At 48.5% G+C, this 17,251-nt stretch overlaps 1 protein-coding gene across 1 annotated transcript in view; it reads left to right on the forward strand.

Annotated features, from left to right (window-relative positions):
* The window catches only part of LOC124231486 (beta-1,3-galactosyltransferase 5-like), a 34,745-nt gene extending 24,367 nt beyond the window's left edge, over nt 1-10,378 (forward strand). Inside the window, exons 3-4 of the mRNA XM_046648294.1 lie at nt 8,222-8,383; nt 9,052-10,378. Of these exons, the coding sequence (XP_046504250.1) occupies nt 9,052-9,987 (936 nt within the window). The 5' untranslated portion in view covers nt 8,222-8,383 and the 3' untranslated portion in view covers nt 9,988-10,378. The remainder of the gene's footprint in view (nt 1-8,221; nt 8,384-9,051) is intronic.
* The last annotated feature ends 6,873 nt before the right edge of the window (nt 10,379-17,251 follow it).

Here is a 17,251-nt window from a genome sequence, read left to right on the forward strand (position 1 = left end):
TGCCCTTGAGGCCGTGCCAGCGGGGGCACGTCACTAACACAACTTCCCACAGCCACCGGCGGCATGAAGGGTGAGTGGTGAATGAGATTTTGGTTCACAGTTCTTGCTTGAGCTGATGAGGTGATGTCAAAGGTAGAGAGGATGTCAAAGGCAAAGGAACCATTCCTTACTGGTTTGGAACACTTGAATTCCCTTCTCACCAAAGGGTCCTCTGAACACCTCTGAGTGCCAACCCCAGCCACTGTGGTGAAGGGCAGCTGGTGTGAATGGCCACAGCCAAAGGATGTCTCTTGTGGGGGACTCTGTTGACCTGCCACAGGGAGCTAGAGTAGATGGGAAAACATTTTTTAAATGGGGGAGTGGTTGAAATAGAGTTGATGGTTTATTTTGAGTAGGAAAAGTTTTAAAAATCGTCAGCCACTGTCACCATTTTTTTCATAAAATTAAACAATATATTTTACCCAAAAAAGTGGTAAAAAACATGCAGCTGTCAAATGTCCCATTTCACCTGACCCTAGCTCAGCCTTGGCCCAGCCAGAAGGTGAGACTAGAAAGAAGTGACAGTAAGAACAACAAAAAACCTTAGAGTGAGTGGAAATCTGGGGTGGTCTCACCCAGTGCCTCGGATATCCGTTATGCCACTCTCCCTCCCCTTGAATCGGTGCCATTGTTAGTTTTGAAGTGTGCCCATTCCTCAGCTCGGGTATGTGTGCCTGCCCACCACTGGCTGTGGAAGTCCCTGAGTGCCAGAGCAGGGCTGGTAACCTGGCCCTAAAGACCTCATCATGACCTGATAAAGCTCCTCTCTCCAAATGGGGTCGCGTAGTCTGAGGTACGGGGGGTTACGACTCCACCATATGAATTTAGGGGGACACCATTCAGCCCATGACAGGCACTGATCTCGACAGTCTGGAGCCTGAGACTTCACCTCTGAAAGAAATTTCCGGCATTTTCACATCACATTACAGTAGATGTAGACATTTCCGAATACGGGCGAAGCTCTTGCTGCCTTCAAAATGAAGGTGGTTATTAGACCTGGAGCTAGAAATCGTTATTAGATGTAATAATGAAGAAGTGCACGTATTACTTTGGCACACTTCAAAAAATGTTTTGATGCATTTATTTCAACATCGTTGCCTTCCTTTGTAATCCTGTATGTTTGGTTTTATAAACTGTGTTAGAAGGATCCATGATAGAAAAACGTTTGTGGGGGGTTTGGGGCTCCTTCACTGGCTTTGGGAAGAACTTCCTTCCGGGCGAACTGTAGGAGGCCCACTTCTGTTCCTCTCACTGGCTCTCCCAGGGAAGGTCACCGTGCTCCAAGGGGCAGGCGCCCTGCAGACCGTGTTCTCTCCCGGTGCCCTCGGGCCTCATCTAGGGTGGCCTGGGGTGTGAGCAGCCAGCCAGGAGTGAGATTCTCCCGGTCCCCTGTAGACACTCCTCCCACTCTGCTTTTGGTTCAGGTCATCCCATGGACAGTGCACACCCGCTTGTCTGTAACCAGGAGCGTGTGGGCAGCATACCTCCAGCCAGGTGGAACTTGAAGGGGGGAACTGGGTTGACATTAGTAGGTGCCATCCATGCCACTGAAGGCACACTTTGATTAGAAGTTGTGACCGAAATGATCACTGCCACGCAGGCCATGCTTTCCGGCCTCCCTGTGAGCGGGCGTTCTCTCCCTAGTCGGAGACAAGGAGACAGGACTGGAGCATCCAAGTGCCAGGTGCCAAGTAGTATCACATTGTGCCTGAGCCGGATGTTGGCGAGATTGTCTGTTTCCAAATGCCTCCGTCTTTCCATCCCAGCAGGCTACCTGAACTGAACAAACGGGGGCTTTTAAAATCTGCTCTGCAGCATCTTAACTCGTAATGGAAAATGCAGTAGGGACTGATTTGACAATTAATGAAATATTGTAGAATCGTGATAGAAACTTCACCCTTGGGTCAGGGAGCCTGCCTTCCGTATCTGGCCGGTGATCTGTGAAAGCAGCCATCAGTGCTTTCGGGTTTACAGAAGAGGCAAGCCCAGACCTTATTTCCTGGGCTGTAGTAATCTTATTTTTAATTTTCTGTATATTACAATGTTTGATCTGTTAGAAGACCTTTCTGGCTGGAGAGAGACTGCCGCTCCCAGGGCTAACCAATTATCAGAGAAAGCCAAAGGACATGCAGACTGACCAGCCCAGAGTCACACCGTCTCTCTGGCTCTCCCACCTCGGAATACAATATTTCTCTGCCTTCATCATCCCAGGGCTGGGTGCCAGGCGGCGAGGGGCCACCCCTGTCTCCCAGAGCCCGCCGCAGTATCTCACAGTAGCCCCTCCTAAGCTGTTCACCCTGCCCTGTCTTGCCTTTTCCACAAAAATACTCAGTAAAGGCCGTGGCCTGGACCTGTCTCCTGCTCCTGCTTCTGCTTCCTGACCCAACCTAGTGTCCTTCCTGTGGTCCTGCGTGGCCAGCCGTGCCTCTTGTTTCTGAGAAAACTATAAATAGCATTCAACTTTTCTTTCAGTGACATTGACCTGTCGGGGTCATCACCAAGTCCCCTTTGTGAAGTAAGACCTGGACACAGAGTGGGTCTCTTCTGTGATACGCTGGCCATTGAAATGCCCTGTGGAAAAAAAATCAGATTTGTGGTCAAATAAATTTGGGCTGTTCTACAGAAGATATCATCTTTTCAGAGATTTATTTATTTATTTATTATTAATTTTTTTGGTGAGGGAGATTTGCACTGAGCTAAGATCAGTGCCTATCTTCCTCTATTTCGGATGTGGGATGCTGCCGCAGCATGGCTTGATGAGTGCCCAGGATCTGAACCTGCGAACCTCAGGCTGCAGAAGTGGAGCCCGTGAACTTAACCTCTACCTCTCCAGGGCTGGCCCCCAGAGATTTATTTTTAATTAAAATCATTTAAAAAATATTAATGTGGTATAACTTACATAGGCAAAGTGCACAAATCTTAGCTGTGAGACTCCATCAATCTTTACAGGTGTCTCTGCCCATGTGACCACCACCCTGATCAAGAATAGAATATATCCAGCTCTTCGGAAGGGACCTTGTGCCCACTTCCAGTCAGTAATCCCACCACAAAGGTAACTGCCATTCTGACTCCTGTCGTCATTGGTAGGTTTTACCTGGTTTTGAACTTCATATAAATGGAATCCTTTAGTACGTACTCTTTCATGTCTGGCTCTTTTCACTCATTGTAATGTCTGTCGGATGAATACATAGTGGGTGTGTCAAAAATTCGTATTTAAAAAAATTTTTTTTTTTGAGGAAGATTAGCCCTGAGCTAACATCTACTTCCAATCCTCCTCTTTTTGCTGAGGAAGACTGGCCCTGAGCTAACATCCATGCCCATCTTCCTCTAATTTATATGTGGGAGGCTGCCACAGCACGGCTTGTCAAGTGGTGCCATGTCCGCACCCAGGATCTGAACCAGTGAACCCTGGGCTGCTGAATCGGAATGTGTGAAATTAACCACCGCACCACCAGGCCGGCCCCAAAAGTTTGTATTTTCTAATGGCTGTTTAGCATTTCATTGATCATTCTGCTGTTGATGGAAATTTCTTATTTACATTTGTGCCATTTATATCAATTTATTGCCTCTTGGCTCCAAATTCACTCTTTTTGACTGGACCCCATGAAACTGGCTCTGGACCCACAGTGATTCTCTGTTCTCCGTGAGCCATGCTGTCCTCATCAAGGAGGTCTGGATCTCAGCCCTGAGTTGGGGGCTTTTCCCCAAGGTTTCCTCCTTAGCCCTGGGGGCTGTGGCTGCTCCTTATATCTGCTAGGATTCTTTATATTAAACTTTCTCTTTTTGAATTACTAGTAATTTCGTTCTCCTGATTGGACCCATAGACCCTGAGACCATAGTTTTTGGTTATTATGAGCAACATACTCTGAACATTCTTGGCCATCATTCTTGGTGGACATAAGTAATCATTTCTGTTGAGTATGTGCCCAGTCGTTCTAATGGGTTGCAGTGGTATTCTATTGTGGTTTTATTTGCATTTCCCTAATGACTAATGATGTTGTCCTTTCTTGGATTTTTGGTATTTGGATATTTCTTTTGCAAAATAACTTGTTCACAATTCATTTTTTAAAAAATTGTGAGTTTTTTTTTTGCCATTTCCTTGCTGATTCACAGAAGTTATTGATATATTGTGGATAATAGTCTGTTTGCCAGTTATATGTTTGGCACATATGTTCTCCCAGTCTGTGGCTTGCTTTTGAACTGTCCTGATGGTATCTTTTCAAGTTCCATTCATCATCCTTTTCTTTTATGGAGTGCTTTTTGTGTCCTGTATAAAAATAATTGCCTGGGGCCAGCCTGGTGGTGCAGCAGTTAAGTTCGCACTTTCTGCTTCTCTGCAGCCCGGGGTTCGCCAGTTCGCATCCCGGGTGCGGACATGGCACCGCTTGGCAAAGAGCCACGCTGTGGTAGGTGTCCCACATATAAAGTAGAGGACGATGGGCATGGATGTTAGCTCAGGGCTGGTCTTCCTCAGCAAAAAGAGGTGGATTGGTGGTGGTTAGCTCAGGGCTAATCTTCCTCAAAAAAAAAAATTGCCTAGTGCAAGATCAGAAAGCTTTTCTTCCAGAAGCTTTATTGCTATACCTTTTACCTTTGGATATGCAATGCATCTGGATTTGATTTTTATGTATGGTGTGAGGTTGGGGTCAGGTACTTCTTTCTCCCCATGTGGATATCAAATTGACCCAGCACTCTTGATTGAAAGGCCACTCTTTCTCCGCTAAATTCTCATGATGCATTCATCATCTACCATACGTGTGGGTCTATTTCTGGGCTCTCTATTCTGCTCCATTGATTTATTTGTCTGTTGTTGTGCCAGTTTTCTTACACAGTTAAAATGCACATCAGCTTATTCCTCTGGGAAAGGAAACTGGTGAACTTTGTTAAAAGATTGGATAGACTCCCTCAGCTTTTGTATAAGATATCTGTTTGCCCGGGCCACCATCCAGCTTGGGGGAGTCATCTGGGTGCAAACTGAATTGCATGACGTGGTTATTGTGTGCCTCATGCCCCCACACCCAGTGTTTTCTCCTGTTGAGAAACCTGTGATGGGGTGTATTCTTGAGGATCTTACTCCTGCTGTCTTCCTCAGGTGGCCTTTACTCCTCTTCCTGAATGCTTCCAGAAGAATCCCTTTGCTCCCTCCATGACTAAATTGCTCTTGAGGGATCAGTGACAGGCTGTTCATAAGATGCAGGGGCTCTCCACATGCAGTAGTCAGTATTCTCCAGACTAACAGAACCAACGGGAGATGAGAAAGATATAGGTAGAAGAGGCTTGCTATAAGGAATTGGGCCACATGGTTATGGAGGCTGAGAACCCCCGTGATCTGTAGTCAGCGAGCTGGAGACCCAGGAAAGCCTGTGGTGTAGTTCTAGTCTAAAGACTGACACACTTGAGACCTAGGAAGAGCCGAGGTTTCAGTTCAAGTCTGAAAGGAGGAAAAAAACCCCTGATGCCCCAGTTCAAGCAGTCAGGCAGGAGGAGTTCCCCCTTCCTTGGGGAGAGGGTGGGCTTTTTGGTTCTATTCAGGACTTCAACTGACTGGATGAGGCCCACCCACATTAGGGAGGCACATATGCTTTAATTAGTCTACTGATTCAGATTTTTACCTCATTCAAAACACCCTTACAGACATACCCAGAATAACGTTCCACCAGATACCTGGGCACCTTGTGGCCCAGTTGTGTTGACACATACAATTAGCCATCAGACTCCAAGAGCTGCGCTGCTCCCTCTGCTTCTGATGCTGATGCTCGGTCCTCCTCCAGTGGGCGGGGTGCTGGACACCAGGTAGGAGCTCAGAGTTGCTGGTCCAGCATGGGTCTGGGGCAGTTGGGGGATCCTCCCTCCACACGGCAGTTCTTTGATTCCTTGGGGACACCTGGGGTCACCCAGCTCCTGCTCACTCTTGGGGACACTCTCCCCTCTACTGGAGCCCAAGAGTAGAGCCAGGTTTCACGGTGCTTGAAGCTTCTACAGTTTTGGTTGAGAACAGAAAGAAAACAGTGGAGGTGAGTAGTCCTGTAGCAGAGCGTCATTAGTCTCATGGAATAGCCTCCTCATAAAACGTCTTTCCTTGAGAAGGCCCAGGCCTAACCTCCAGACCCTGGGCCAGGTGGTGTTGGCATGGGGTGGACTTCGGGGAGGCGTGGCTCATCTCTGGCTCCAGGCCACATGTGACCCAGGAATTCACTCCCCATCACACTCGTCCACTCCCCTCCTGCTCTCCTCCTCTCCCCTAGGGGAAGGGATATTTTCAGCTCTACAACTAGTCCACTTAAAAATCAGGATAGGCATGCTGGTCTGGGGTCTTTGGCCCCACTGGTTTGTGATGTGGTGCCCACTGGTGTTTTCAAAGGCGCCTAGAGTAGAATCATGTGGGACATGTAAAAATGCATATTCCTGGGCTCCAGACCCGCTTTATCAGGATCTTTGTAGGACTGACCCTTTGAACCTGCATGTTTACCCGGGTCCCGGGTGACTGTTACAGGCCCTGAGTTTGAGAATCTCTGAGCTGTTCAGGGTGGAGATTCCCAATGTCATCTGTTCTGCATTCCCTGGGATGGGCCACGGGCTGCGGGATGGCGAGAGTTTTCCCAGATATGTGACCACAGCTCTGGAGTAAGTATCCTGAAGGTGGCTGCCAGGTCTCTGGACTGCTTGCCCGCTTCCTGAGTCCCACCTGTCCCATCACACCTGCCCTGCAGGGACAAGCTCAAATACGGCATCCTCCACATGGCCCCTCCAGCTGGCTTGGGCCCCGGGGGACATGATGGGTTATGTGCTTCGGCCAGTAGGGCCCTGCCACTTGCTCTGCCTCCTGGGTGCCATTTGGAGTCCAGCAAGAGACCAATGCAGGAGTGAGCTGAGCGAGCATCCCTGGGGCTGGAGATCCGTGCAAAGGATCCTGAGAAAAAGCACACTAGGGGAATGAGAACTGAAGGTTTACCATTGAGGCAACCCCCGAAGAAGAGCAAACTTACCTGAGAAAGGAAGCAAAGTAGAGAAATGTCATCTTTCTCTTGCATTTGGGTTTTACGTCTCTCTCTAAAATGCATTGTGGGAGAACGCGGTTTGGTCCCCCTCACCCTTCTTCCACCAGAATAAACAATACATCCTAACTGTGCAAATAAATAACCTCACAAAGAGAGAAAGAAGGGAATAGAATTCTCAGCATCCTGCATGCCAGTTCAGACACGTTCTCACTGTCTGTTTGCCTCCTGAGGTGACTTCTCTGAAGTTGGCAGGAACTCCAGCTGGACAGGGGCTCCACGGGGGCCGAGAAGAACAGGAGCTGGACTAAGTTGGTCTCCAGAAAGTTAGCTCGTTCTGGAAATCTCCATCCTTGTTCCCTTTCTCTCTCTCTCTCTCCTTCTTTTCTTTTTGATGAGGAAGATTGGCCCTGAGCTACCATCTGTGCCAATCTGCCTCTACTTTGTATGCGGGACGCTGCTACAGTGTGACGATGAGCGGTGCTGTAGGTCTGCACCCGGGATCCGAACCTGCAAGCCCCGCCACCAAAGCGGAGTGTGCGAACTTAACCCCTTCGCCACCAGGCCAGCCTCATTGTTCCCTTTCTTTTATAGTGAATATATTTGGAACAGAATTTTAACACAATGAAATTCCGAGGTCCTCTTTTGCCATCAAGACAACCAACCCTTTCTTCATGTCACTCAGTCAGTTTCTTTTCTTGCTGGCTCCTCTGTCCTCTCACCCAGGATGACATTTTGAAGACACAGACACTGAGTTGAGAATTGATGGAGTTCTTCTCTGTGTTAACGTCTTTAAGCATCAGCCACAGATTCTGTTATGTAGAGATGGTAAATTATTTGCATGAGAAATTGGACTAAAACTGACTTCTGAGTGACCATGTCTGCTTAAAAAGCTCTCCGTGGGGTTCTAACCCCTTGGAAAGACCTGAAAAGACTCTCAGATATTTGCATGCTGTTATTGTTGTCAACAGGTGAACCATGTGGTGGAATTGGTTTGTCTCGATCGTACCCATTTTACAGATGACAAAAGTGAGGCTGGGGGTGGGGCTCAGATGCTTCCCCAAGGTCACGTGGGTAGGTGACTGCAGAAGCAGCACCCCAGAAAACACTCGGGCACAAATGATGAAGAGCTGCCGGTCAGGCTTGGTGACTTGAATGACACTTTTCTTTTTGTTGTTTCCTTATAGTGATTCTTGACGAAGGGAACCATCACTTTTGGTAAACAAACCAAACCCAGAATGTGAAAGTGTTGAATGTCATATGCTGACAGCTCTTAGGAACAAACGTCCTCTTGGAATCTACCCTGTGGCTTAGCTTTCAAACCAGAGGTTCCTCTTACCAAGGAAAAAGTGAGTTATTTGCTTTCTTAATGTAATTACATTAGGATGGATGCTCCTGGATTCATTGAGGATGACAGAGATGGATGGGGCAAAAGATGGAAGGATCAATTGGGAGGTTTACAAAAGAAACCAAAAAAACCAAAAATAACCATCACTGCCAGCGGAATGGAATTCCGAGGGGGTTGTGCAGATCAGACTACGGGTCCTGCTTTTTATTTGAGTAGTAAAATGGTGCTTGATTCGATCAGAGAATGCAAATGCTCCATAGATTTAGACCTAGAACATGCGGTTTCCAGTGTTGCAGGTTCTTGAGCTGGAGTTAATTATGGAGTCAGAGAAGGGTGGAGCTGGAAGGACCTAGTGAGAGATGTGGTCCCATATCTTTTTAAATGAGGAATCTGAGACTCCCCTGGTGAAGGGCTGGCTAGCTTTGGAGCTGGGCCCAGTGCCCTGTTTTCTGTGGTCCTGATCTCACACTGTAGGGTGAATGGTGCTGGCAGTCGTCTCTGCCTCCACGTTAAACCACAGCTCTTCACTTCGGTGTGCAGTGAGATTCCAGAGTTTCTGAAACATAAGCCCTGAAACCTGGGTCTCTTCCCCATCTCAGCCTCCCAAGGTAAAGCTAAACATGGCTTCCTGCTTTTGAGGGCTACACATCTGATTTTGTTCCATTTCAGATGGCCAACGTGAAGATGATGTTGCTGTGTCTTTCACTGGTGGTTCTGGGAGCCCTCTGTTTGTATTTGAGCATGTACACTCTGATTCCTTTTAAAGAAGGGCCGTTTGTTTTCAAGAGAAGGCAGGAGAACTTCCTTCAGCTCCCAGATGTGGACTGTGGGCAGAATCCTCCCTTCCTTGTCCTCCTGGTGACTTCATCCCAGGAACAGACATTGGCTCGCACGGTCATCCGGAACACGTGGGGACAAGAAAAGATTGTGAAAGGAAAACGAATAAAGACGCTCTTCCTCTTGGGAACCACCACCAGTAAGGCCACATCGAAAGCGGTGGCCCACGAAGGCCGGCAATATCGAGATATCATCCAGAAGGACTTTCTGGATGTTTATTTCAATTTAACTCTGAAGACCATGATGGGTATAGAGTGGATCCACCGCTTCTGTCCTCAGGCAGCTTTTGTGATGAAAACAGACTCTGACATGTTTATCAACATCTACTATTTGACTGAGCTGCTTCTGAAGAAAAACAGAACAACTCGGTTTTTTACTGGCTTCTTAAAAATGCACGACTACCCGATTAGGATGAAGCAGAGTAAGTGGTTTGTCAGTAAATACGAGTATCCGTGGGACAGGTACCCACCTTTTTGCTCGGGCACCGCCTACGTGTTTTCTGGCGATGTTGCACGTCAGGTGTATGAAGTTTCTGAGACTGTTCCGTTCCTTAAACTGGAAGATGTCTTTGTGGGGCTCTGCCTCGCAAAACTGAAGATCAAACCGGAGGAGCTCCACTCTGAGCAGACCTTTTTCCCAGGTGGGTTAAGCTTTTCCACATGCCGTTTTAGGAAGATCGTGGCCTCCCATTTTGTCAAGCCTAACGATATGCTGATCTATTGGCATGCTCTGGAAAGTTCCCTGGGAGAAGAGTGTCCAGCTGTCTGAGGGGAGCCCAGTGGCACATCTGGACACACTCCACGACCCACGCGTGATAGTTTTTGAAAGATCGTCGGATGGCACCGCTGGGGATCATCAGTGGGGAGGGAGAGAGTGAGGAAGGAAGAGGGAGAAGATTGAGAGTGATGCCCTGTGGCATTCCAAATCTAAACTAGGACGTAAGCTTCATTGGAAGCGCTGGATGATTCCCACTTGATGCCTGAGCAATAATAGATACCATCGCTTGAGGACACTGTGGCACTGAATGCTCGATGGATGCCTTCCTTTTCCCATTTCAGAGATCCGTCTCCATCTGAAGGGGTGAGTGTGACCATCCCTATTTTATGCAGGAGGAAACGTAGCTTAGAGAGGTGCGGGAACTCATCCCAAGGCTCACAGCCAACAGACATGGGAGCAGGGATGAAGGTGGAGCATTCTCAGAATCTAGTCGGCAGCCCCCGACTTGGTCCACCCCTCCATGTTGCCTCCCCTGGGGGAGAACTGTGGTGAAGAGGCTCTGAGGGAAGCCGTGCTGCTGGCATCCTTCAGTCCCTTTGGAGAGACCCCTCCTCCTCAACACCCAATCCTTGGGGTTTTTTAGTGCTAAGACTGGGGTGAACAGATGCGCCCCCAGCTGCCTTCATTCACTGGGATGGATCTGGCTGGACACGGAGTCCCTGGTAGCAGCTTGGCACTCACCTCATCACCAAGCAGCTCCCAGAAGATACCCCTGCAGCTCAGCCCCTGAGAAACGCCAGCTCCAGACAGAAATCGGTTTTTATAGATGTGGCTCAGAAATCATTGCAAAGCCTGGCCCGTTGTACCGACTTCTTGGCCACGCTGACCTCCCCAAGAGCGTGGCATCTCCTCCGAGACGTCTGTGGCACCCCCAGATGCCCTTGGTCTGCATTTTAGGTCTCCAAGTTCAAACTGAAGGGCAGTTGGGCACAAGGCTCGGTCTGTGAAGGATTCTGGGAGCTTCTCTGGGAATTCAGTTGGATTTAAGTCAAGACGCTCTCAAGGACCTCCTTGGATGCTGAGCACTGAAGTGAGCCCTGGTCAGGGAGGGGGGCGGCCACCTCGCAAGCCTCACCCAAGCTCATCTTCTTTGAACTTCTCAGATGGCCGAGGAACAACCAAGTTTTGTGGTGTGGAGTGTGACCTTCAGTTTTCTTCTCCCTGGAGGTTTGTATGAGCCTGTTCTGCAGGGCTGTCTGCAAACGAGGCCCTTCTTTGCAAGTGTCTTGGCCCATCCAGCCACTGTTATGTCACATGCAAAGTCCCCTTGCTCCTGATTGCAGGAATGGTTGGTTCTTATTTTTCGCTTTATCAGACCTGACTTTACCAGCACTGAAAGCAAAGGCCTCTTGTGGCTGCGTGACTTACAAATGTCAGACTAAGCTCTTACTTGAACTCAGGAAGCGCTATTTGTTGCAAATGGTTGCGGCAATGTTAAAATGCACAATGAGCCCTGGCATCCTGTTTTGCACAGCATCTCTCGTACCTGGATCGAGCTGCTTCTTCGCAGACATGTTTTCTTATCCTGGCCACTCTGAACATGCTGGGTCACATTCAGAAAGCCTCCTTCTCAGGTGGGAAAATTGGGGACTGAGCTTGGTTTTTGAAGGCCAGATTTTTCCAGAGTCACATCCCTCCGTCCCATAGGGTGGGCTGCCCCTGATTCTGAAGGTAATGGTGGGTTTTGAGAGTGAAGGATTTTGTCTGGCGGTAAGGCTGCCTTGTCTGGTGTGAGTGTCTTTGTGGCCGCCAGGCTGTGTGGGTGAGGTGTGGCTACTCAGGACCCGGCCTTCTCAGCATTGGTGACAGCCCTCCGCCACAGGAGCCCATGACACAGGCGTGGCTCCACCTACAGCTTCTGCTGTTCTTAAAGGGTTTTCTGCAAAACATTTTTTACCACTCTATTTCTTTATGTCATGAAGACTTTTTTTCCTCTGGGGAAAAATTGTTTTGTGACTCTAGAACTTGAAGCGACCTTAGAGCTCATGCAGTCCTGCCTTTACGTAGCATGAAAAGAAAGCTCAGAGAGACCCAGAGGCTTGCCCAGGCCTCCAGCTTGACCATTGTGGAAGGCAGAGTCCAGCTCAGATTGTGTCCCATCACGCCACCTTGCCTGTGGGTGAGAGTGAGAAACTCTGCGAAAGCGTGAATTGGGAGGCAAAGCGATGCTTTTCCAAGAATGTCCAACATTAGTTTCCGAATGGGACCAGAGAGGAGCCAGGCTGGTGGGACAGTGGCTTCCCTCGCAGGCATCTGGAGAGCAATGATTTTGATAGCAAATGCTCTTTGCCGGGGAATTGAGATAAGGGCTTTATTATCTCCTTAAATGCTCACAACGACTCTGTGGGGCAGGTTACCAGCAATATCTCTGATTTACAGATGAGGAAACTGAGGCAGCCAGGGAGGGTGAACAGCCAGCTCAAGGTGACATAACTGACAATTAGCAGGAATAGGATGTGCACCCAGGCTGTTGGGGCCCCCGTGCGTGTTGGGGACAGTCAGCCCTGCATCCTCCCGGGCTGTCAGCTGCCCCTCTCCCAGTGTTCAGGGAGATGCAGAAGCTCATAGCATCAGCTGCTCAGGCTGTATTTCTGGGCACTTCTTCAGCCTCCAACCACCACCCGTGTCCACCCTCCAGCTTCTGAACCCCGGTATCCTGCCCTCCACTGGGACTAGAGAAGAGAACGATGGGGACTCTTGTGGCCTCAGCCCCTCCACTTCTGGAGTTGATTCCTAGTTCTTCTTACCTCTTTGAGAGCAAGACTCCTGCATGGGGCCTCGCTCTCCATGTCCATTTCCCCATCTCTGCCGATTGCCCCATCGGCACGTGTCACACGAGCTTATTCTCATTTCCCATCTTTTGAAACCATCAACCGCCTTCCCTTGACTCTCCCTTTCCCTCCAGCTGTCTCCTTGTTTCTATTCCCTCTGCAGTTCAACCCCACAAGGGAGTTTTATGTATTTAAATTCCTCTCCTATTTCTGAAATCCCTTCTGATCAGACTTTGGTCCCCCCCCCCACCCCACTCCACAGATGGTTCTTATTGAGGTCACTGGTGATGACCCACATTGCTGGGTCTGTGGTCAGTTCTCGGTCCTCACCTGGCCCACTTCCCTGCCGAGCGCTTGTCACCGGCTTGCGGATGCGTGGCGCTCCTGGTCCTCCTCCTGCTTGCTGCTCCTCCTTTGCTTGTTCTGTGTCTTCGCTCTGACTTCTCATGCTGGGGCACCCAGGGCTCAGCCTCAGCCCCTCTATTCCCAGTTTTACTCAGCGGTCTGGTGGTCTCATCCAGCCTCATGGTGTTAAATATCCTCCATCATGTTGACGACGCCCCGTTTGTCTCCAGCCCAGAACACTGTCTTGCGCTTGTCTCGTGTATTCCACCACCTCCTTGACTTCACATAATGAGCAAATCCAAAACTGAACTTGTGACGAACCCCTCCCCCGGCTCCGAATCCACTGCACTTGCAGCCTTCACTACCTCAGGTCAGGGTCATGCCATCCTTCCTGTGGCTCAAGCCAAATGCCTCAGAGCCATCCTTGACTCCCTTGTCTCAGCTGGTGCCTCAGGAGAGACTGTTGGCTCTATCTTCCGGTTCTGTCTGGAAGCCAGCCACTTCCCCCAACCTCCACAGCTGCCACCTTGTTCAAGCCCCCATCCCCTCTCACCTGTATTCCTGCGGTGGCCTTCTACCTGGTCTCTCGGCTTCCGTCATTGCATCCCTTTGGTCTGTTCCTAACACAGCATCCAGAGTGCTCCTTTGAAAATACGGATCAAAGCATCTCACTTCTCTGCTCAGAACCCTCCAGTGGCTTCCTATCTCCGAGTAAAAGCCACATCTTTAATATCATGAGCTGCCTCTGTTCTTCCTAACCTCATCCCTTCACGCGTTCCCATCCCTCACTCTGGCCTCCCTCGACAGCAATACTACTATTCCAGCCTCACCCGCCTCCTTGCTCTTCCTGGACCATCCCAGGCATGCTCCACCTCCCCAGGGCCTTTGCACTGGCTGTTCCCTCTACCACAATTGCTCTTTTCTCAGATACTCTCACGGCCCACTCCTGGCCTCCATCAAGTCTTTGGTTAGATATTGCCTTCTTAATGAGGTATACCCTACCACCCTATATGAAATTGCAACTTGTGCCACCCCCCGTCCCCTTACCTTGTTACATTTTTCTATTGCACATGTCAATTTCTAACAAAGTATATAATATCTATTTATTATAAATATCTCTTTTGTTTATTGTTTACATTTCATCCCACTTGAACAAAAGCTTTGTGGAGGAATGGATCTTTGTTTTCTTCACCGATGTGCCTCAAATTCTTAGCACAGCTCCTGGAACATAGTGGATCTCAATAGATATTTGTTGAGTGGAACTGAAAGGACCTTTATGGAAGGTGGTTCTAGAGGGGAATAGGTGAATCTAGACTGAAAGGTGAGGGGCTCCTAAAACATAGCCAACACTATGGTTCCAAATGAATCGGTAAATGGGAAAATGGGTGTGTTTTTACTGAAAACCGTGACCTGAAAACCCAGAAATGTTACCCAGCAGTGCTTCCTGACCTCAGGCCCCCTTCTGCTGTAATGGGAAACCTCACACACTGAGAAGGAGATGAGGTCCTGTAATGCCTCCATGTGCCCGTCCTCCAGCCTCCACATGGCTGGTATCGTCGCATCCACCACCTCCTTCTGTTTTGCTGATTAGAGAAATATACCTCTTCTCCTCAACTGCGTCCAACTTTTGGTCCCAGGAGACTAACAACAGCAAACCAAGTTGTCAGGAAGTATGTGTGGGATCATTAAAGTGACTTCAGTCCAATTGTCTTCTGGATGAAATAACCACATGCTCATTCATCGGTGGGCGGTAAAGACCACACAATGCCGATAGTCGAGTTTATTTTTCAAGATCAGAACTACGAAGCAGTGTCAGCTCTCTTGAGCTGTGTAGGTGAGCTGTGTCGGTGAATTCTGGACTTAGGGGACCTGGTCGGCCCACATGTGGGGAATGTGGATCGTCCACGAGTTACCCAGGAAGGGCGTCACCTTATGAGGCTGTTCTGACCCCACTGAAGGGATTTGGTTGCAAAAGTAGGTCTTGGTTTAGGAGGCAGTTTCCTTGATAAGCAAGCCTGTTGTATAGATTTCAAGGACTATATTTAATAATGGAAGACTATAGTTTAATTAAATGTGTCCTAGTGGAGCTAAGAATCTATCTATCTGTCTATCTATCTACCTACCTACCTACCTACCTATCTATCTATCTATCCATTTACCTATCTACCTACCTATCTATCTACCTACCTATCTACCTACCTATCTATCTATCTATCTATCTGTCTATCTATCTATCTATCTATCTATCTATCTATCTATCTATCTGTCTATCTATCTATCTGTCTATCTATCTATCTATCTATCTATCTGTCTATCTATCTATCTATGTATGTATACTGGACTCTGGAATAAACCATTATAATATGACAGCAAATAGAAATTGCAGAACTTTTTAATTTTGCAATCTGCAATGCTTACCTTGTATTTAATTACTGAAAATTGTCCCCTTGCTGTCCAGTCTCAAAGACGTATTATGAGTCCCATCAGCGATTTGGGTGGAAGTCCTAACAGCACAACTTCCTTTCGTAGTCTGCGCTAATCAAATTATCCTAACCGTTCTTCTTTCATGCAGCACAGTCGTTTCACTTTTTCTTAGAAACCTTTACCTACCCTGTAGTGTCTTCCACATATTATATTTCTTAAAAGCATCTATTTTACTTCCTGTTATGCTCTGGGGTTAACCCCCTTCTCCAACAGGATCACCTTGACCCACATTGTTCTAGACTTTGTTAATTCAGCAAGTATGAAAATCTGAACAGGTTAAAAAGAAAAAGTGGAGCTGGAAAGTATCATATAGATTATCTGTGGTTTAAAAAACAGCCTCCTTTTTCAAGTGAGAAAACCAAGGCTTAGGAAAATAGAGTGACTTCGCCAAGTCCTTCAATTAGCGGCATCTCCGGGATTGGAAACCAGCATCAGAAAGCTCCTGTCAGTCATTCGGTCCTTCATTTTATTCATTCGTCGGGCATATTTGCTCAGGGTTTTTCACAGGACATCAGGAATGAGGGTCAAGCTGAGGTTCGCGGCTGCGGTTTTGTGCACAGAGCTTTAGCTGGGTAAACACAGTGCTAAGAAGGTGATCCGGGCATCTGTTCTCTTGGCAGCTGAAAAAAGAAGCCTTTGTTCAGTACCTTGTCTGTGGACAGACGTTGTAAACCATTTCCAGTCTGCCGTCTCCTGGAGTCCTCACAGCAGCCCTTCGAGCTAGCTATTCTTATTATAATTCACCCCCTGGTTTTGAGCTGAGGAAACTGAGGTTCACGGGGACTCAGTGACTTGTCCCGGGCTCAGATGTGGCTGAGACCCAGCTCCTTGGCCTTCAGTGGCTCGCTCTTCACCATGGCATTGTTGGGGAGTCCTCCTACGGATGGCCAAGGCTTCCTGAGTCTTCCACTCAGAGGGAAGATCATGCCTGGCCTCACCCAAAGAGCCTTCCATCTTGTCCCTTTTCCTACTTGCTGTCACTTCAAGTGTTGACATGCGTCTCTATCTGCTCCTTCCTGGTCCTATTTGACCTTCTGGGACTTGGCCCCTTCTCATCTGTGGCGTTCCCAAGAATCTCCTGTGTAGCTAGGTCCTCCGACCTTTCCTGTCCCAGCCAGCCCTGTCTTGAGGTTACCTGAGTCTTCATCTCACGGCTCAAACAAGTGTCTGGCTTCAGAACATGAACCCCTCCAGTCGAGTCCAACCCACCTTCCACCTCTCTGTACCTAAAGCTCTTGCAAAACAAGCCAACTCTCACAAGAGCGTGGATTCAGCACTCCAGACATGTGGCTTCTGTCAGATTGTGTGTGTGTGTGTGTGTGTGATCCGAGGCTCTAAATAAGGGCACCATGCTCAGTGGCAGCTGGTTTGTGTCTGTTATCTGCCTTCCCCAAGAGTCAACCAAGGGCAGTAAGAAGAGTGGGGCGATGTTTGCTTATGTGGGATGTGAGAAAACAGGTGCCCTCGATGTTCTCCTCAGCCGTCAGGGGGACAGTGTGGAGCTTGAGAGCTCTCGATTATTTTCACCTTTGCACAATCAGTTACACACTAATATAAGACAAGTATGTGCCGCGTGCCACCCCGTGTCTTGGAAACACCAACTGCAGGAATGGTTCGCAGTCATGCTGTTCAGAAATCTTCCTGAACTCCAACTT

Source organism: Equus quagga, chromosome 21, assembly GCF_021613505.1.
Source record: "Equus quagga isolate Etosha38 chromosome 21, UCLA_HA_Equagga_1.0, whole genome shotgun sequence".
In the NCBI taxonomy this organism is placed as follows: Eukaryota; Metazoa; Chordata; class Mammalia; order Perissodactyla; family Equidae; genus Equus; species Equus quagga.